Source organism: Talpa europaea (genome assembly GCF_964194135.1).
Source record: "Talpa europaea genome assembly, chromosome: 10".
Lineage (NCBI taxonomy): Eukaryota > Metazoa > Chordata > Mammalia > Eulipotyphla > Talpidae > Talpa > Talpa europaea.
The window spans coordinates 9,140,967-9,159,049 of record NC_140077.1 but is presented as its reverse complement, the minus strand read 5'-3'; the positions used below and the strand labels follow the sequence as shown (position 1 = coordinate 9,159,049).

The following is an 18,083-nucleotide window of genomic DNA, read 5'->3' as shown; positions in this document are numbered from 1 at the left end:
GAGGTCTTTGAACATGCTTTTGTTTCAGCCAGAATTCTTTGCCCTGCACCCTTTGCATGGGTAACTCTTCCTTCAGGGCCTCCTGTCCTAGGTGAAACCTCTCCAAGTACACATTCCTCCCCTGCCTCCCTGGTCCTCTCTGGTTGCTCTGAACCTTTCTCATAGCAGATTATAGTTTCTCTTTGAAGCACCAGCCACTTGCACCATTACTGAATGTCTGGTATTCCCCCCTCCCCCCACCATGGCACACTCCTGCACGTCCATGGGAGTCTTGTTTACTTACGTACAGCTCCTGACACATAAATGTCATGAGCGGGTCTCAGGAATGAGGCTGAAGGCTAGTCTCAGAACTGGAGCAGGATCCAGAGTTGACTGGCAGCAGAGGCCTGGGTGTGCTGGAGGATGGAGCGAAATGCCTTGTGGTTCCTTGCCTGCAGCCTGCCAGTAAGGCCCAGGCAGGGCTGGCCTGTAGGTGGAAGGCCTGGGGCCTGGCCTTTCCTCCTGGGCTTCCCTCTCAGCAGGCCTGTTGTTAACTTCTTGTTGCTGCTGTACCTCTTCTCAGACATACCCCACCCCATTTGGCCTGTTCTGTTTGCAGACTAGCAAATTTCAAGAGGTTTTGCAAGCCTCAAATGACTGAGAAAATATTACTCAGACTGCTCTTCTAACAAGTAAACATCTAGGATGATAGATTCCCTTGAATAAGTCTGTGAGCTGAACTGTGAAATCCATTACTCAGGCGCCAACTTCCTCCTCCAATCCCTTTACACTGACCACGTATTGACTCAAAGATGCACATTTTTTCTACATTGAACATGGATGGAATTGATCCCATCACACAGCTTTGTCTTATGAATATGTCAGTCTGGTTGAACACTTGCCCCGTTTGGTGGTATTAATGGTGCATCTCATAATCAACTTGATGAAGCTTGGCATTCATTTAGTATTTAGCATCAAAGACACCAGAAAGGGCTAAACAGATAAAACCAGGGTAATAAAAATGCAGATGTTTGGATTAGAATTCTTAGTGGCCTAATCATTGACTCTTTATAGGAAGGTTTTAAATCTCTGGCAAATTTTACATGTTGCTCCCAGAGGCAAATATATGCATGCCATTCCTATACCACATGAACTAAAAAAATTGCCTCTGCTTAAAGGTAAAAGGCGCATCACCATCTTTGGAAGCACAGAAGGAGAATCGTCTGATGACAGCCTTGTCGATTTGGTAAGTGCTGAAAGCTGGTCAATTGCAGAATTGCCAAAACACTGCTTTTATCACGAATTGGTATTTCAGAGAAATGCAGTCTTTGGTGGAGAAAGTCATGTAACCTTTTATGAAATAGACTTGCTTCCTGCCAGACAGCTACCTTTTGCAAAGAGCTAATCTTTGAACTTTAAAAAAGAAGAAAAATTGAAGTCCGGGGAGAATGATGAGCCCACTTAAATGACGGGGGTGTGCTCTTGCAATCTTACCTCCTAAAATGAAGTGAGAAAGGCCAGAATGTTCTTAGCTAAAATCAGCAGCTGACCTGACGAGTAAAGCATCTGCAGTACAGTCACACCGTATCTTTACTTTCTGCCACTCCGGGCTTGAAAGCAGGCCACTTACGTAAAGAGAGAAAACTAAGTTACAGGAGAAAAACCAAAACAGCACAGAGTGACCGTGTCTTTCCTCCCGAGAGAATTATGACTTAGCAAGACATGGCTTCCCCATTAAAGTAAGTTATTTCCTCCCTTCAGGCCACTGGACTCGGCGTCCGGTTTGTCAAGTTGGGAGGTCTTTCTCGAGGCGAGCGGGTGACTAAGTACAACCGCCTTCTTACTATAGAGGAAGAACTTGTCCAGAATAAAACACTGGGTATGCGCTGCTTTCTTGTTTTGTTTTTACTTAGCCATGAATAAGAGAACAAAGATTGGAAGAGGGGGCATAGAAGCCCCCAGCAGGAGGGCAGGGGAATCCAAAGACTATGAATAAGTGCTGACAAAACTAGGATGGCATTTGCCACAATGTACATTGTTGTCTTAATGGATTATGTATTTACCTGAATGTTTAAAGCCCTTGTGAATAGACAGCATGATGCTTTTCAATAGAATTAATTGATAGGAATCTCCAAGCCTTCCTTTTGTTATGGTCCAAATTATACTTAGGGGTTTCTCCTGATTTTTTTCCTGAAGGCTCTTGGAAACATTTTTTTTTTTTTTTTTTGCTTCTGACAAATAGGCAGCATTTAATTTTAATGTTGCAAGAGCTTGTACTATGGTTTAGAGAAATAAACTGAACATTTATGAAATCAAACCTTTATAAATTTGCCTGGGTTGAAACACTTTGTGTATTGGCTAATTAGAGAGAAATACCCCCAAATGTGCATTTTTACTTTACATTACTGACTGTGAGGGCCAAAAGTAGGTAAACAGCTCACAGAGATAGTTCAAGACAGGAATAGTTATTATCATTGTAATACTGAAACTAGTTTGTGCATATATCTTAGAATAGACTGAAACAATACACTGAAAAAAAAGTACATGTTACTTAAGCAGTGTTGACAATTAGGATATTAAATATTCCTGGATGCTATAAATGAAATCTATTAAATGAGATATATATATTATAGAATATATTTGGAGCATGCCAATTACTGGAGATGAAAACAAGGGCGCCATCTTACTTTGCAACTCAGTTATGCATAAAAGAGTCCAGTACAAATTGTGACTATAAATTTATCATGTTTAACATATGCAATGAAACACATCCTTAGATGCATAAAAAAAAAACCCGTGACTTTCCGTGTCATGCAAACAAAGGGCAGTATTGTGTTGTATTGTTTAGTGTGTTACATATGGGCTTATTTTTCACAAATAGATATTCTAGAGTTCCTTCACATGGCCTGATCATTTTTTTATGACATCTTGCCATGTGAAAGCCTTAGGTCCCTTAAATGACCTATGACATTCCAGTCAAACTTCACCACAAGGGAAACAGCTGCTTCAGGGCATCAAAAAGCACTCTTGTGACCAGAGGCCCAGCCCCTCCCATGGATAGCACAGGTTCTAAGCATTCAGGAGCATATTAGCAGGTTAATGAGAATCTCTAGCATTCACAGTGGTCAGTAAACATTAAAGGAGCCCCAAACTAGAAAAACAAATCTTTTCACTCCATTTTTGAATAGGAAAATTTGCCCAAAGCTCAGCTGTTAAAATACTAATAAGCCAAAAAGAAAAAGAAAAATACCGGATGGTCTCACTCATAGCAGGAATCTAGAAAACTTAAATAAGGGACCAGGAAAATGAATAACTATAAGATAGCGAAAATCAAAATCAACAAAAACTATGAACCAGAGACACTTTTAGGGGGGCGGGAGGGGAGGGATTGGGGTCAGAATGGGGGGGCTGCAATTGTATGGGGAATATAACAATAAAATTTATTTAAAAAAAAAAAAAAAAAAAAAAAAAAAAAAAAAAAAAAAAAAAAAAGAATAACTTTGGAGAAGTGAAAAAGTCTTCCAGCCCACTTCTTCTTTGTGGTTGTAGTCATCCACTAGATCCCAGTTCCCCTCTGATGGGGCTGGTCTGTTGCAGAAAGAGTTCAGGATTGATGCCAGGCCTTTGGGTTAGACATCCAAAAAAAAAAAAAAAAAAAAAAAAAAAAAAAAAAAAAAAAAAATAAAATACTCTGACTGACATCATGGACCTCACTGGAACAGACAAGGCTGGGCTTGCTTACTGGCCCGGAATGGAGAGCTGGCACTAGGCTATGTCCATGTGGATGCCAGCCTTTCCTCCAATTCATCTTGTCCCTCTTAGCCTTTTCTGCTAAGCCTCCGCCCAAGCCCACTGCATAGCACCAGTTCCAGAATGTTGTTTAAGGGTATAAGGAAAATTCAACAAAACACGTGAGTGCACAGTTTATGTACAACTCCTCCATGGCATGGAATCCGCTCTACTGTTGATGTGACCCCTGTGGCCTCTAAAGTTGGCCGCCCCACACCACGCAACAAATAACATCCACATCAACACTGTAGGATTAGACGGCAAGCTTTATTGTGGGGTTTTTTTTAAATAGGTTTCAACGAAGAACACACATTTTTTGACTTGGATGAGGAAGCCGAGAAGGATGCTGTGACACCTGAGGCTGCTGCCTTTGTGGCTGGTGAGATGACCCAGCCCCTGGAGCCCATCTTCCCCACAGAAGTTGGAGAGGAGGCAGCCCAAACATGAGCATCTTTGGGTGGAGCTGTACACACTCCAGTTTACACCCACCCTGTCCATACCAACAGTAGTTACAGACAGGTCAATATGGGTGACCTCTCTATATTGGTCTTGTGCTAAAACTTCACTACCTTGTAGCTCTTTTTACTCTTTGAAGTTCATTGTTGGGTAAAATAAATGTATAGTATTGGTGCCTGCATCACACATGTGAACTCTGTCTCGCAGTCATCACATTTCATTGGGAATCTGTTGGTAGACCAGCTCTCCTGTCCATTTCGTATGGCCGTGACCTAGTAAGAGTTCACTACTTGTGTTGCCCTTGAATCATCTCAGACTTTATAGGCTTGGAAACAAAAACCTTCTACCCTGGAAGCTCCGTGCCAGGCACTGATGTTCTTCTTCAAGTTTGCTTGCACCTCCCTGCTCAAAAGCACAGGGCATTTGTAGCCAACCTCATGCAGAAGTAGCAGCACTTCCATGTAGCCAGCCCAACAGCTTCCTCTTAGCTTCCTGCCCTTAATGCCCACTTTCCTGACTCCCTCCTCTTTCTAAATTTTACTTTTTCTAAAAGATATTATTTATATCCTTGTGGGTCTCATCAGCCCCTTTTTGGAACAAGAATGGGTAAAAATGCAAAAGCACATTAGCAAATGAATAAATATTAAGGTAATAAGTGCCCCAATATTCACATAACAGCATTTAAGAGCTGATTAAAAACAAGCCAACATATAGGTTGACTGAACCACCTCTGTTGTCAGTCAGCATTGGGGTCACAGCAGACTTGTGCAGAGGTAGACGTGTTCAAACACATACCTATAGATATAATAATGTCCAGCTGCTTGATATGATTTAGTTTCTCCATGAAAACAGTTTGTTTGCTTTTCCCAAAAGTGAAATCAATTGCTAGGCAATGCCCTGTGGCAGAGCTGGCCAAATGTAGATTTCTGCTACATTCCATAAAGTTTTAACTAAGCACACTGAGGAGTTCTCCCTTTGATGAATACTAATGGGGGAACTTAATGGCCTATGGCAGAGCCAGGGCCTTGCTCTCCATGCGTGACCTGCAACTGGCTGCGTGGTGAGTTCCCTCTGGGAATGGGCAACACTGGTTGGCATCACAGAACCTGTATTGCTGTATTGACAAGCAACTGTTAATCAAGGGAAGGTGGGAAGAATGACCAGTTAGTAGCCAATAGCCACCCTTTCTACTCAGGTCAGACAAGGCTGTGTGTCTAAGGCCTGGTGGCTCCTAACAGTCAGAATTTCCACAGGACCAGTCACTGCCAGAGTTGCTGTGGGAGAGGCATTCATTTGGGACTAGCTCAGACACAAAAGGGAGCTAGAATTTTAATTAAGTTCTTATTCTTTCAGAAAAGGGAGACATTTTCTTTCTCTTCTTTAAACAGCAAGAGTATAAAGTACATCTGTCCGTTTGCCTCACTAGCTATAAAAGTGTATCAACATTAGTTACAAAAACTCTGCGGTGGATGAGCCATGATTCACATTTCCAAATCAGAAGGAAAAATCAATTATCATATAGAGAAAACGAAAAACTTTTCCAATGTGGGGTTCCCTTCCAACGTGGGGTCCCCTTCCAACTACAGAACAGTGTAAGTGGTGCAAAGAGCTAAAAACTTAAAGGTAAGTCCCCTCTCCGCCCCAGTCTGCTGTTGGTGATGCACCCTAGCAGGGCGAACTTTCTCAAAACTTAGGCAAAAAGGACAAAACTATAGGGCATGGATTATTATTATAAAAATCACTCAGAAAAAGGTGAAGAACAGTCTCCAGCAAATACACTTATATAAAATGGAGTTGAAATGCTTTGTCATCATGGAGAAGGACAGAGAGCAACTTAGAAAGGCAAGAACATTGGCACAATACAAGTTACTGCTGTCGGGTCCAGTGAACACATCTCACCAAATGGTTAATTTCTCACCCTGGAAATGAGGGTGTTCATAACTGCTTTATCCTGACGATGTGCATGATGAAATAACAGATGGCAAGCACGCCAGTCTTTATAACTGTGTGTGAGATACGACAACAGACCAACCGGCAGACACAAGGACCAGGAAGGAAAAGCTGAAGAAACATGGAATAAAATTCCCCCAGCAAACCACGTTGTGAGTTATAAAGAACTGCTAAAGTTATCAACTCCTTTATAATATTCTCATTAAAGAATGTCAAGATTAGGAAGCTAAACCAAAAATGTCAATAACCACAATTGGCCTTAATTGGGAAACTCTTGGTGCTTTTTAATAAGTGTGGTGCAGAGAGTTCAAATCACAGCATTATCAGAACTCATTTAGGTGAATTAATGCAGTTGATAGCTATTATATCATATAGCAGTATTATTCAATTTGGGAAAATTACAGTTGAAAACCATTACCTTTTAATTCCCCATGAGTAAACCGGTAAGTAACTGTAAAATCATCACTGGAAGAACATGGAAACAGTCAAGCATAACGAACTTATAGAAAGATAATTATCTCCAAATTTAGGAAGTACATTTACCTGCCTACCCACCTCCTCAAGCCTTAGCACACGTGCAAAAATAAAATACAACTGCAATTATTACTATCATTTTCTTTTGCCCTTAGGTGAGAAACACCTGACAGCTACATGCTGAGCCATGCTAACAAAACCAAGCCTTTCACTCCCTTTAATAGTAAAATTACCATTACTGAATCATTGTCATGAAAAAATGCATTCAAGTACATTACCACTTATTTTAAATAAACACCAATTTTGAAACAATCAACTTTGAAAAGCTGCATAAGTTGAAAAAAAATCCCTGATTACGTTTCTATTTAGTCACTGTGGTAGCCTGAAATATTGTATTTTTAGAGACTAACTACCACTTAATTTCTTAAAAAAACAACAACAACAAACCTGTGTAATGTAAAACAGCAGTGAAGCAAGGAAATTGTGTGGTTGTCGCTTATCTTCACTGTACATGAAAAATGTAACAAAATATGGTACTTGTGCCATACTAGTCTGTGAGAAAGACATAATTAACTCATCATACAGAGCTCCTGGTTTACTAAGATAATACTCTTAAATTCACAGGTTCAGCCTTTTACTGTGATTCTCCATTCAAGCCACCAGAGCAGTCCCACCAAAGTCCTCGGGAGGCTTTGGACACAACCAGAAACATGTATTTTCCATCCCATCAGTAGCAGTGTGAGTAATTAACGCTGGCTATGGGACTGCTAGCTGGATGGCAGTGCCTGAATTTTTGAAGCATATCTCAGTACATCCTAGAAAGTGACCTATATGCCACAGTGCCTAACAATTTCCATGCTGCTGCAGTTTCTCCATCAAAAGAGCAACAGACCCAAAACAGAAGCTTCTTTCAGAAATTTTTAAATCCCCTTCAGTTGGTCAGTTCTATTGATCCATTATTCACAAGTGCTATAAACGTTCAGCAATTCATTTGATGAGTGGTATGCACATTACCTTAAAAGATATCATCTGAATTTTTTTTGTAATCTTCTAAAGGCAGTCACACTTAATACAGTAACTAGGAAAAATCTTATCCCTATAAGATCAAAAACCAAAAACCACTAGAATGTGTACTTTGCTAAACAACTTACTTATGTATATAGCTGAACTACTTACAAAAGTGACTTCAGAAAAGAACCTGTGTTCTGAATACACCCGATAGCCCACGCCAGCACTCCCAGACTAGTCATGTGCTCATTGAAAAGGACTCCAGGCACATCCGTCTTCTGTTTACTTCTGTTCACCGATCAGCAGTGAGAGCTGTCTGTGTCTCTTATTGTTTCAATGCTTTCTTCTTTGCAAGCTGGCTTCACGTCATCTTCACCCTCCTTGTGTTGAGCTGGATCTTTTTCAATGACCTGGTCTTTGGTTTGGGCTTCATGTGTGGAAACAGGATCTAAAACTACAACTGGTTCAGCTTGTTTTTCACCATCAATGCTCTGTCTCCTGAATCCAGTGTTACTGGGAGGCCTATGGCGATGAACAGTTAAAGAAAAAAGAAAAAAACAAAAAACAGAGAAAATATTTGTCTTTCATATTTTTGGATTCAGACAAACAACCCCAAAATGTTCTGAGACTAATCGACATGCATAAAGTGATGTTTCAGGTGCCAGCCATTAAAAAAAAAATGAAGCTATTAGGTTATGTATTAGTAGCACAAGGCCAGGAGAAAGAAGGCAGGAAAAGAGCAATTAACTATGGAAGTGTTAAAAAAGCCAAATGCACCTACCTGCTCCGTGATGTGCTCTCCTGGGGAGGTACACCGTGCACACCTCCACCCCCCCACCCCGTCCCCCGCGCAGACTCCCCTGCCCTCACTGTGCTGAAGGAGCAGTGAACCCCCCTGAACCCCTATGCACATCTTAGCTGTGAGGAGGCACTGACAGGGAAGTAAGTGCATTGCCCCATCACTGCTGAGGCTATCATAACTGACCAGGGGGAACCTGGCCAGACCCGAGGAGGGATGAGGGAGGAATAGGGCAGATGAGGAGGCAGAGAATCAACTACAGTGCTGTCATCACTGACTTTTTCTAAAAAGGAGACTCGTGTTTGAGAGATTTCTTATTTGAATGTCAGATGCAGATCATTTTCCACAGAGGCTTCCTCTCTTCTCTTGCTCTGATTCAAGAAGCTAGTGCTTCTCTGAATGGGCGACGCTTCCCTTGTGGAAACAGACGTGAGACCCTCCTGTCTTATGTCTGGCCATGAGTCTGTCAGCACGTAGTCCCCTCAGAAGTCACGTGTAGAAGCACCATCTGAAGGTGCCAAGCCCTGGTGCCTAAAGGTAGAAGGGTGTGTGCCAGGCAGGGAGGGGCCATCTGGCTGTCCTGGAAAACGTCAGCTTGCTAACCATAACCAGCCAACCCCAGGCCTCCTCTGGAGGTCAGCACATGCACTCGGTCACCCGCTGCTGCGCCAGCCCCTTACTGTGACCCTGTGCTGCTACCTGACTCCTGGAGCAGGCCAGATCTGCCTGTTTGACTTTCACCTCCTAACACCTCTCCCTTGCTGGGCTCACCACTGTTATACTTAAATGCCATGCAATCAGTTGCTTAATGTCTGCCTCTTCAAATAAAATTAAGTGTCCGTGAGACAGGAACGGGTTGGCTTTGTTCACAGCTATGTCGCTAGGACTAGCACAGATCCATTTGTAAAGTAAACAAATAAGCAAATACTAATGAACCATCAAAGGGTGAGAATGAATGGACAGGAACCAAGATTTTGGTATGGAGGTCCCTTTAGTAAAATAAAAACAAGAGAACAGCCTTTCCCAGGACAGCTATTGAGAGAGAGTGGTCTGCAGGATCCAGCTCAGGTGCAGAAAACTCGAGTCTACTGACCACAGTTTTATCACTTTCTAACTGGTACTAAGGGATTTGTCCAAATGCTGGACAAAAACCACTCCACCAGCTTAGTTAGTTATCCTATCCATGTGACCTGGTTATCTCAGTTAAGTGATTAACACATACCTAACACACACACCTCCTTCGTAAGAGGTGGTAAACAAAAGCAAAGAGATTACCAGGAGCAGGGAAGTAAGGCGCCACTGAAATGAGGACAGATTGCTCATTTCTTCTGTCTTGATTTCTAACTTGTCATTAGAAAGTACTACAGCACTACCATCTACCTTGGCCAAGGAGCTGGGTCTCAAGATGTCTTTTACTGTGTTTTGAGACTTGTATGGAATGTCGTTTCCTGGTGCTACCTGACTGGACTTTCTCTGACCCAGACTGCATCCATTAGGGTACAGTCAGAGATGCAGAAGCACTCTGAGTGATACAGGGTCATTACAGGAATTAGACCTCAGGCAAAGGAGGGAGTTTGCTGGCAATCCATTAAGTCCGCTGCCTCTACATCTGATGCTGAGCTAGAAGTCAGCCATTCTGACAACTGAAAAGGAAGAGAGATGAAAAGTGGCAGAGAATGGAGACAATCCAGAGCTGCCTCTGTCTCTCACAATCTCCAAACCTGACGATGCAGATGACCTGCAGGGCAAGTGGGGGCCCACTCACATGGAGTTGAACATGCTCCTGGCCCAGGATTTGGAGAAGCTGGAAGAGAGGTGGGGTGAGCCAGAGAAGGTGTGGGCCAGCTGCTGCCACATGCCAAGTGGGTGACAACATGCATGGACTGTCAGTGCCTGGCCTATGCATTAAAAAAAAAAAAAAAAAGAAAAGTCTCCTATTTTGTTTGTGCCTTCAAACTCTCATGCAAATTTCTCTTGTGGCCAACCCAAATCTGAAAAGAAATGGGTAAAGAAATTCTAGAAATGAAGTTCCAGCCTAGCTAGTTGCTACAACAACGTCTGCAGTTCAAGTCATAGTCTGGCTCCACCATCCTGGCTTGAGCCCACTGCTATGGAAGCCAGTCAATTTGTTCTAAGCATGCAAAGGAAGGATTCATCTCATTCCAAGTGAGCGACTTCCATCAACCCATACTGACCTTCGCCACTTCTGTTGAATTACCATGGATGTTTTCATGCCTGTGTGTTTGCAGGTGAAGGGGGTGGCGAACACATCCTAAAAAAGCTTTCTTCTTCAGCTGGAGGCTGAAAACTTCCAGGAAATGCCCTCAGGCTCCCCAACAGCAACAAATGGATGTTGATTGGACTGAAAACTCAGAAACCTCGGTTTGTCCTGGAATTGTCTCAGTCCAAAGAACTGTTCTTCTCTCCTGAAGTAGGCTTCTTAAGCGCAGATTAATCTATTATTAAGTCACCTGTAGGCTGCAATTTGAGAACCCCTTTGTTGATTATCACTGAACTTGGCACGGTGGGCAATTTCCCTCAATCTAAGCACTGAGAGAAAGAGTAACTGGCTTCTCAAGGATAATGACCACTGACCTGGAATCCCAATGGATTAAGGCACGGTGGCAATCATGTAGTCCAAGCTGTCCTCTTTTCAATGAAGAAAATGAGGTTTGGGGAGGGGAAGAGCCTTGCTCATCAGCAGCAGAGCCAGAACAAGAATCAGTTCCTGCCTCCCTGTTCCTGCTTCTCCCACAGCAGCAGGCTGCTTACCAAAAGCTGCATCCTAAAAACATCATGATGCCGCCACAGGCTAATTTGGGCCTGTGTTTACTGATTTCTTTCTGAATCTCTGATTCCAGCTGCATCTATCAGATCTGCAAAAATAAAGTCTGTCTCTCCAGACTATCCTTTGATGTTTCCCCCTCTGGGACTTTTAGCAACTCCTGCCTTGACATAACTAGGTCCATTCCTGGTTTCCATTGCGGTCTCCCCAGGGCTTCTTACAGAAGAAGGGAATTTCATTTTAGGCCACTCTTTGGGAAGAGTCTGAGTCTGCTCCCTGATGTGCTAAGTTGTGTCCCAGCTCTGACTCTAGACACCCAGAGTGGCAGGTTCTAGAGGGGTAAATCTGATGCTTCTCCCCCAAGGTAAGACTCCCAGGCACTCAAATGCAACCATCTAGTAGGTGTGCTCTCTGCCTCACTGCGTCTAAGAGTGATGATCACAAGTGAGGGAGGAAAATGGAGGCCTTATGAGGAGAAATGGCGGATCTTTTTGTGTATGCTGCAAAATTTCCCAGGAAAATATTTGATAAATGACATGAAGGCTAAAATGATAGGAAAGGAGTCACTGATGTGAACTAGTCCAGCCTTTGAAGCACTCGAATTTTGGAATCTTGATTTCCTGCCCAGTATTTTTTCCTTACCACAACAAACCGATAGTAACTCATGATCCATTCAAACAGATATTTTCAGATTTCATTTGCTCAAAGACTATTTCGAGACCTCAAGACAAAAACAAAAATGCAAAATAGATGCTAGGAGACAATATGCCAATATCTGTAGGCCATTTTATGAAGCCTGATGCCCAGATACAACTCGGGTGACCGTTCCCCTAACAGTAAGGGAGCCATAATGTAGGGCTTGAGCAGGTGGGGCCGCTTGCTGGTAAAAGACTTGATTCCAAACCATACTGGTACCAGAAGAATCAGAACAATTGCAAATGGTATTGCCAGAGCTGAACTTTATAAAGGGACTCGGTGATTTCTCAGACTGTGTTACAAGAGATGAAAGTGCGCAGCATTCTAATTTTTAAAAAGCACATCATTGTTTGCATTCAATGAAATTCCTTTCAAAATCAACTTTCCATGTTCCAATTATATTCAACAACATTCTAGCTAACATTTCGGCTGCAATTCAAATTAACTAATGCCCAAAAGAGTCCTAATAGACGTGGTTCTGAGCTCAATTGAATACAATCAAAGCTCATGAAATGAAGGGGGAAATGCTTATTTCATGCAAATTCTGCATATCACTCAAGCTTAATTTTACTGATAATATAAAGGTGGGACATTTTGAACATTACAGTGAATGAAACTTTTAAGCGGTGAGAGTTATTTTATAAAATGCTACCTCTGAAAAGCTGATTGCCAAACAGTATAAAAATGGTTTGAGGCATAAATGCCAAGTTCATTTCTATTTCGCTTCTGAGGTAACTATCTTTCAAATCGCAACAGCTGGACTATTTAACACAATCTGGTGAATCAGAGTGTAGTTCTCTGGTCTCCCAGCGGGACGTCTGCATTAGTCCGTGGCAGCCATCCAACACATGACGCTCAGCCGGACGGTCTGAACTCTGTTTCATTTACAATAAAACTGGATAAAGCCGCAATCATATTTACCACCTTCAAGGACAGAAAACGGAGAGATTTAAATTTGTCTTTATAAAGTAGTTTCCTGGGAAAACTCCAAAGAGAAAGTCAGATTTTATTTTCCCTGGTGTAAAAATAAGTCCTTCCTGCCACCCCCAACCCCCCCAGCCACCTCGCCCGCAAGCCCTTGCCTGATGACTACAGCAGTGAACTGGAATGGCATTGTACAGAGGTGGTTTTTATTTCTCTCAGAAATTCCTATTTTTCAGGGGATTTTATTGAATACAATTGTCCAAAACTTCCCCAAATCAATGTTCAAACAGAGATGAAACTTTCTAAATTATTACCAATTCTAACGCTTTTTCATATCATGAAGGTAGAACAAAGCTAATGTTTTTTGGCTTTGTGGACTTTTATTTAAATTCTATTTTAGCTCAAAGAATAAATGGGTCTGCAGTGTGGCTCTGCTTCTATCTGAGGGAAAAACAGATCATTTTAAGTCATGAAAAAATCACACAGTTAGAGGACAGAAGACCATCGTGGTGAAGATCTGATGCTGGCCTGTAGGTGCTGATTTGCCCTCAAGAGGAACTAGACTTCCCTTTGCTCAGAGGTAAGAATGGCTGGGCCAACAGCTCTGTGTCCACCCTCAGTCAGTTTCCGTAGTGGGGGTCACTGCTTCATGGGGTCTCAGCAGCTGGGTCACATGCCAGACCACAGCACAGGCCACGGGGCCTTATTCCTTATTCTTCCAAACTGTGCCTTGGACATTCCCAGATTCCAGAATACACAGGTGCATGGAAGCTCAGGAAACTGGACTATTTGTGACAGCAAAACCAACGCTGATAATGTATGAATTAAGATTGATTTTGAGTTCAGGCACAGATCCTGAAATGTGTGATTTTTTTTTCAAGTTACTTTTCAAGTTTTTTGTTTTTTTTTAATTTTGCACAACTTTAACTCACCAAGGAAAATCCATTCATATCCCAGGTATCACAAGTAAATTTCATTAAAGAGGAGTGTTTTAAGAGACATAATCCTTCACAAAATTCACCATACAGAACGCTGGCTCCTCCCAAGCTGCCATGCACAAAATATTTCTGTTTTCATTCCAAGTTTGCAGGACACTACTTTAAAAAAATATTGAAATCCAATTTTTTTCCTTTAAATTTAGTATATTTATACTTTAAACTCTCTAAGATGGGAAGTCCCAGAGAATTCAGGGTGCTGCTCTTCATATAGTCATAATATGAAGTATACTCCCAGTGAAATGTGCTTATCAGGTTTCAGAAGTGATGTTAATGCATCATTAGATCCAAAATCACATGTAACTTTGAGTAAACAAACTACTTTTATTTAAATAAATGAAAAACATTCTTCTCTACTCTGCTGTACACAAATAAAAAGAAACACAAATACCTCAGATATTCATTGAAAGATATCTTTTAAAAAAATTGCCAAAGCACCAAAAGCAATTTGGTTCTCTGTGGAAATGATATATTTTATGCTAAGTCTCTTAAAATCATAGGTGTTTGCCACTGGAGGCAAACGTTGTAAGGCAACTAACTCTTTGAGAGAATTGAAAATTACTCAGCAGTATTTTAATAGTCATTTTGAGATTTACGCAACAGAATTTTAGCACTAGGTGTAGCGCAGCCTCAACAATAGGCCTGGAAGTAGCTGCTGCTTATGCAGCAACTGGGAATACTTGTGAGACAACACCCACCGGCAGACCTTCCGGACCATCCACAGCACAACTCCCTGGGGGGGAGGAAAAGACTAAGTGAGGGGATCTCAACTTCCAGAACATTCAGTTGTTCTGCTAATTTTGTTGTTAAAACTTAATTGTCCATGTACAAGCACACACGGAGAACCTTTGTAGTGGTGCTTTGCTGAGCCGAGCTGTTTCCTGCAGTGTCCGTACACAATTCGGCAGTGCTAAGATTACAGTTGAGAGCAGAGCAAATCCTTTAATTGTATAAGAGCATCAGATTAAGCTAACTTCCATGCAGTCCATTCTGCCAGCCTGTAGTCTCTTCTGAGAAACCAGTGTTTACTAAGTAGAGGGAAGGCGCCCCTGTCTCCCCGCTGTCCCCTCCACACCATACTCACATGCACACGTCTGTGCCTGCACACAGACGTGTGCACACACGCACAGAGAGGAGGAAATGGGGAAAGGGTGGGGGGAGTAACAGGAAGGAAATCTACCCTTTCCACAACGGGGACCAAAAGAACATCTCTACTGTCCGTGTGAGTGAAATGTTGACCCAAACATCTCTTAAAGCGCTTTTTATGGCCAGCCAAATTAATTTCTACCTGAGAGCAATGTTTGAGAGGATAATTTTATGCCAATTTTTCCTAAAAATAAGAGACTCAATTTCTCTTTGGTACCATATTTCAAAAGCTCAGATTCTCCAGCTCTAATGAAAAAAAAAAAAAAGTGTCCTATTTTTGTACCTTAGTTTCACTCTGAAAATAATGAAATAAAATTGAAAAGACCAGTTAGAGGTCAAACAATGATAAAGTCAGTTTTACTTTTAATTCATAACCTGAAAGGCAATTAGATATTATTTTTTTCTTTCTTAGAAATGTTTGACTATCACACTAACCAAGAGACATAAAATTTTTCTTTCACCAACTACCCTTTGGTATTCAGTTAATGGACCAAACAGGATGAACTGTTACAAAAATAAATCTGTGTGAAGCCAAAAGTCACATTTATTTAGAGACACCATAGATCTAGAAATGAAATGCAAATTAAAATAAAAAGGGTTTCATTGGAAAGGGACATTTTTCTATTGAAATTGAAGTCCTATAATTGCTACATGGATTTTTAGTTTTTCAATTCTTCTAGAGCAAAAAGCGACCTATTTTGACCTCCAAAACAAAAAAGGCAAGCTAGCTGCATAACTGATGGTTTAAAAGGAAATTTAAAAGAGCTTGATAGAGTTTTGGGGTGATCTAAGGTTGAAGAAAAATATGATCAATTAGAGAAGTATTAACTGGAAGACTCTCTGGCAATTGTGGCTTAAAAAGATCTTTGAGAATCAGGAAGAGGGAATACAACTATGAAATCACTACAAATCACACCAATTACCATGGATTCTGAATTCCCTTTCAAATGGGTTTCCCTTTAGAAGCAAGGTTTTATAGAAGTAACCAGATGAAATGAAAAGTCATCCCTTATTTAGTTGCATCTGTCAGGAGGAGATTTACCTTCCTGACAGTAATTAATAGAGAAATAAAGCTCAATAGAGACAATTACGGCCACTTCCAGATGAGACTGTTCAGTGAGAAAAAAGCAAGATGGCAAGATTATAAGATACTCAGGCCTCTTCTTAGTTGTGATGCTGAAATCTTTTAAGATTTGCTGACCTCCTTCTCCACAGGGAAGGCCTCCTTGTCCTGCCTCCTCTTGATAGCAGAGATGCCCTCAGATAGGATAACCAAAGGCTACTCCATCACAACGCAAAGAGCTATGCAGTAACAGACCAAAGATGGGCCTCTCTCAAAGATTTGGAGCCTAAAGTGGGGACACACAGGAAGTGTTTTTGGACTATAGAATGTATGTCTTTGTCATCCGATGCCGGGGTGGGGAGAGGGGCGGAGAGAGGGTGGAGAACAGGCTCCAGAGAGAGCACAGTGGATTATGGTGTGGGACTACAGGCTGTTTTGGCAGTGGGTGAACTTTGGTGACTACACCTGAAGAGATCCTATAGTCCAAAATATTAACAATGATGTAAACCAATGATACATAAATAAAAAATTAAAAAAGAAAAAGAATGTAGGTCTTTGAAACAAATGAATTCACAGATAGTGATTCACCTTTATATTATTTGGTAAAGCACCTTTCTAATCCAATGATGAGAGTCAGATATCTTCATTAAACCAATAAAATTCTAATAAATTTTAAAAAGTACACACAGAATTTATGCTAAAGACTAATGTAGATTAGGCATATTCTGATATGCTAATAGCCAAAGTTTGTTTATGAAGCACACCCCTTCTTTATGGGACATTTGGCATGAAAAACAAAGTGATCTCTTTCCAACCACGTTCAAGTAATTTTTCTAATTCAGACTGGCTCTCCTTTTACAGAATTCTTTGTTTTCTGAATTAATATTTTCTTTCTTTGACAAGAGATATTTTAATTGCATAGGTCTGCCTTACGAGGAGGAGAGAGGAAGGGGTGTTGTGAGGATGGAGGGTGATAATCCAAAATAACCCAATTTATTTCCTCTGTGATCAGAAATTTCCATCCAAAAAGCATTTGGGGCAACAGCCACAGAGGTGGAATGAGAATCTCTAACCTCTAAAAGTACTATTCTGAAGAATCACAGTTACCTTGATTCAGACTGATAAATTCTGATGTTTAAAAATTATTTATCTTACACTTCTAGGAATTTGTGTGTTTTACTGGAAACCTGTATTGAGAGACACATTATAGGCAGCTGATAAGTGCTTAGCTGTGTTCTTTATCTTATCTGTGGAGAGTTTTACCATGTAACTACATTTGTAAGGAATTGCTGGGATTCTAGAGAGTGTCAAATTTTCCTGCCTCAATTTTAGATAAGGACAAACACAACAAAAAGAAAACAGAACAAAGAGGTTACAAGACATTCCTAAGGTCACCAGGCCCAGCCAAAACCCAGGTGTCCAGTATCTCAGCTTTCAACTCTTCACTTTTGTCTCTGATTATCCAGTAATGGCCCACCATTATAACTTTAGCATACGCTAGAAAAGCAATTTATTGTGATACTTTCATAGATTATCTAATTTTCATGACAACCCTGAAAAGCATTCCTCATTTTACACATGAGGAACCAGCCAAAGATTAAATAACTTGTCCAAGGTTTTAAAGATGATAAATGGCAAGCCCAGGCTTCAAGCCCTACGTAATTTTGAAGGTCAAGTTCTGAAAGACCAGGACGCCACTTCCCAACCTGTGCACACACTGCAAGGCACAGCTCAGGAAAGCGACCACACTGCTCATGGAGAATTCTTGCAATTAAGTATTAAAGGTGTCTCTAGCCTTCTCATTAAGTCCTTGGGAAATAAACCCATATAGCTTTGGTTCTATAACTTACTGGGTAGGAGTTATTCAGTTATTTAGAATACACATCTATGCTGATTTTAGGAATTGATTAAAACAAACAAACAAAAAACTTCACCAGAATAGCTGGATGTTATTTAATTTTCTGGTTAAGAGGTTATGAGGAGACATCTTTCTTTCTACCCTTACACTTAGTGTCTTTT

General features: G+C 41.2%; 2 protein-coding genes across 2 annotated transcripts in view; one reads left to right on the top strand and one right to left on the bottom strand.

Annotated features, from left to right (window-relative positions):
- ENO4 (enolase 4) overlaps positions 1-2,046 on the top strand; it is a gene marked incomplete at both ends in the record, with an annotated part of 29,676 nt that extends 27,630 nt beyond the window's left edge. The window contains 5 exon segments of the mRNA XM_084244584.1: positions 1,158-1,225; positions 1,741-1,863; positions 1,865-1,937; positions 1,940-1,968; positions 1,972-2,046. Coding sequence (XP_084100710.1) covers positions 1,158-1,225; positions 1,741-1,863; positions 1,865-1,937; positions 1,940-1,968; positions 1,972-2,046 — 368 coding nt within the window.
- A 5,909-nt stretch (positions 2,047-7,955) lies between these two features.
- The window catches only part of SHTN1 (shootin 1), a gene marked incomplete at both ends in the record, with an annotated part of 92,444 nt that continues 82,316 nt past the window's right edge, over positions 7,956-18,083 (bottom strand). Inside the window, one exon of the mRNA XM_084245244.1 lies at positions 7,956-8,178. Coding sequence (XP_084101370.1) covers positions 7,956-8,178 — 223 coding nt within the window. The remainder of the gene's footprint in view (positions 8,179-18,083) is intronic.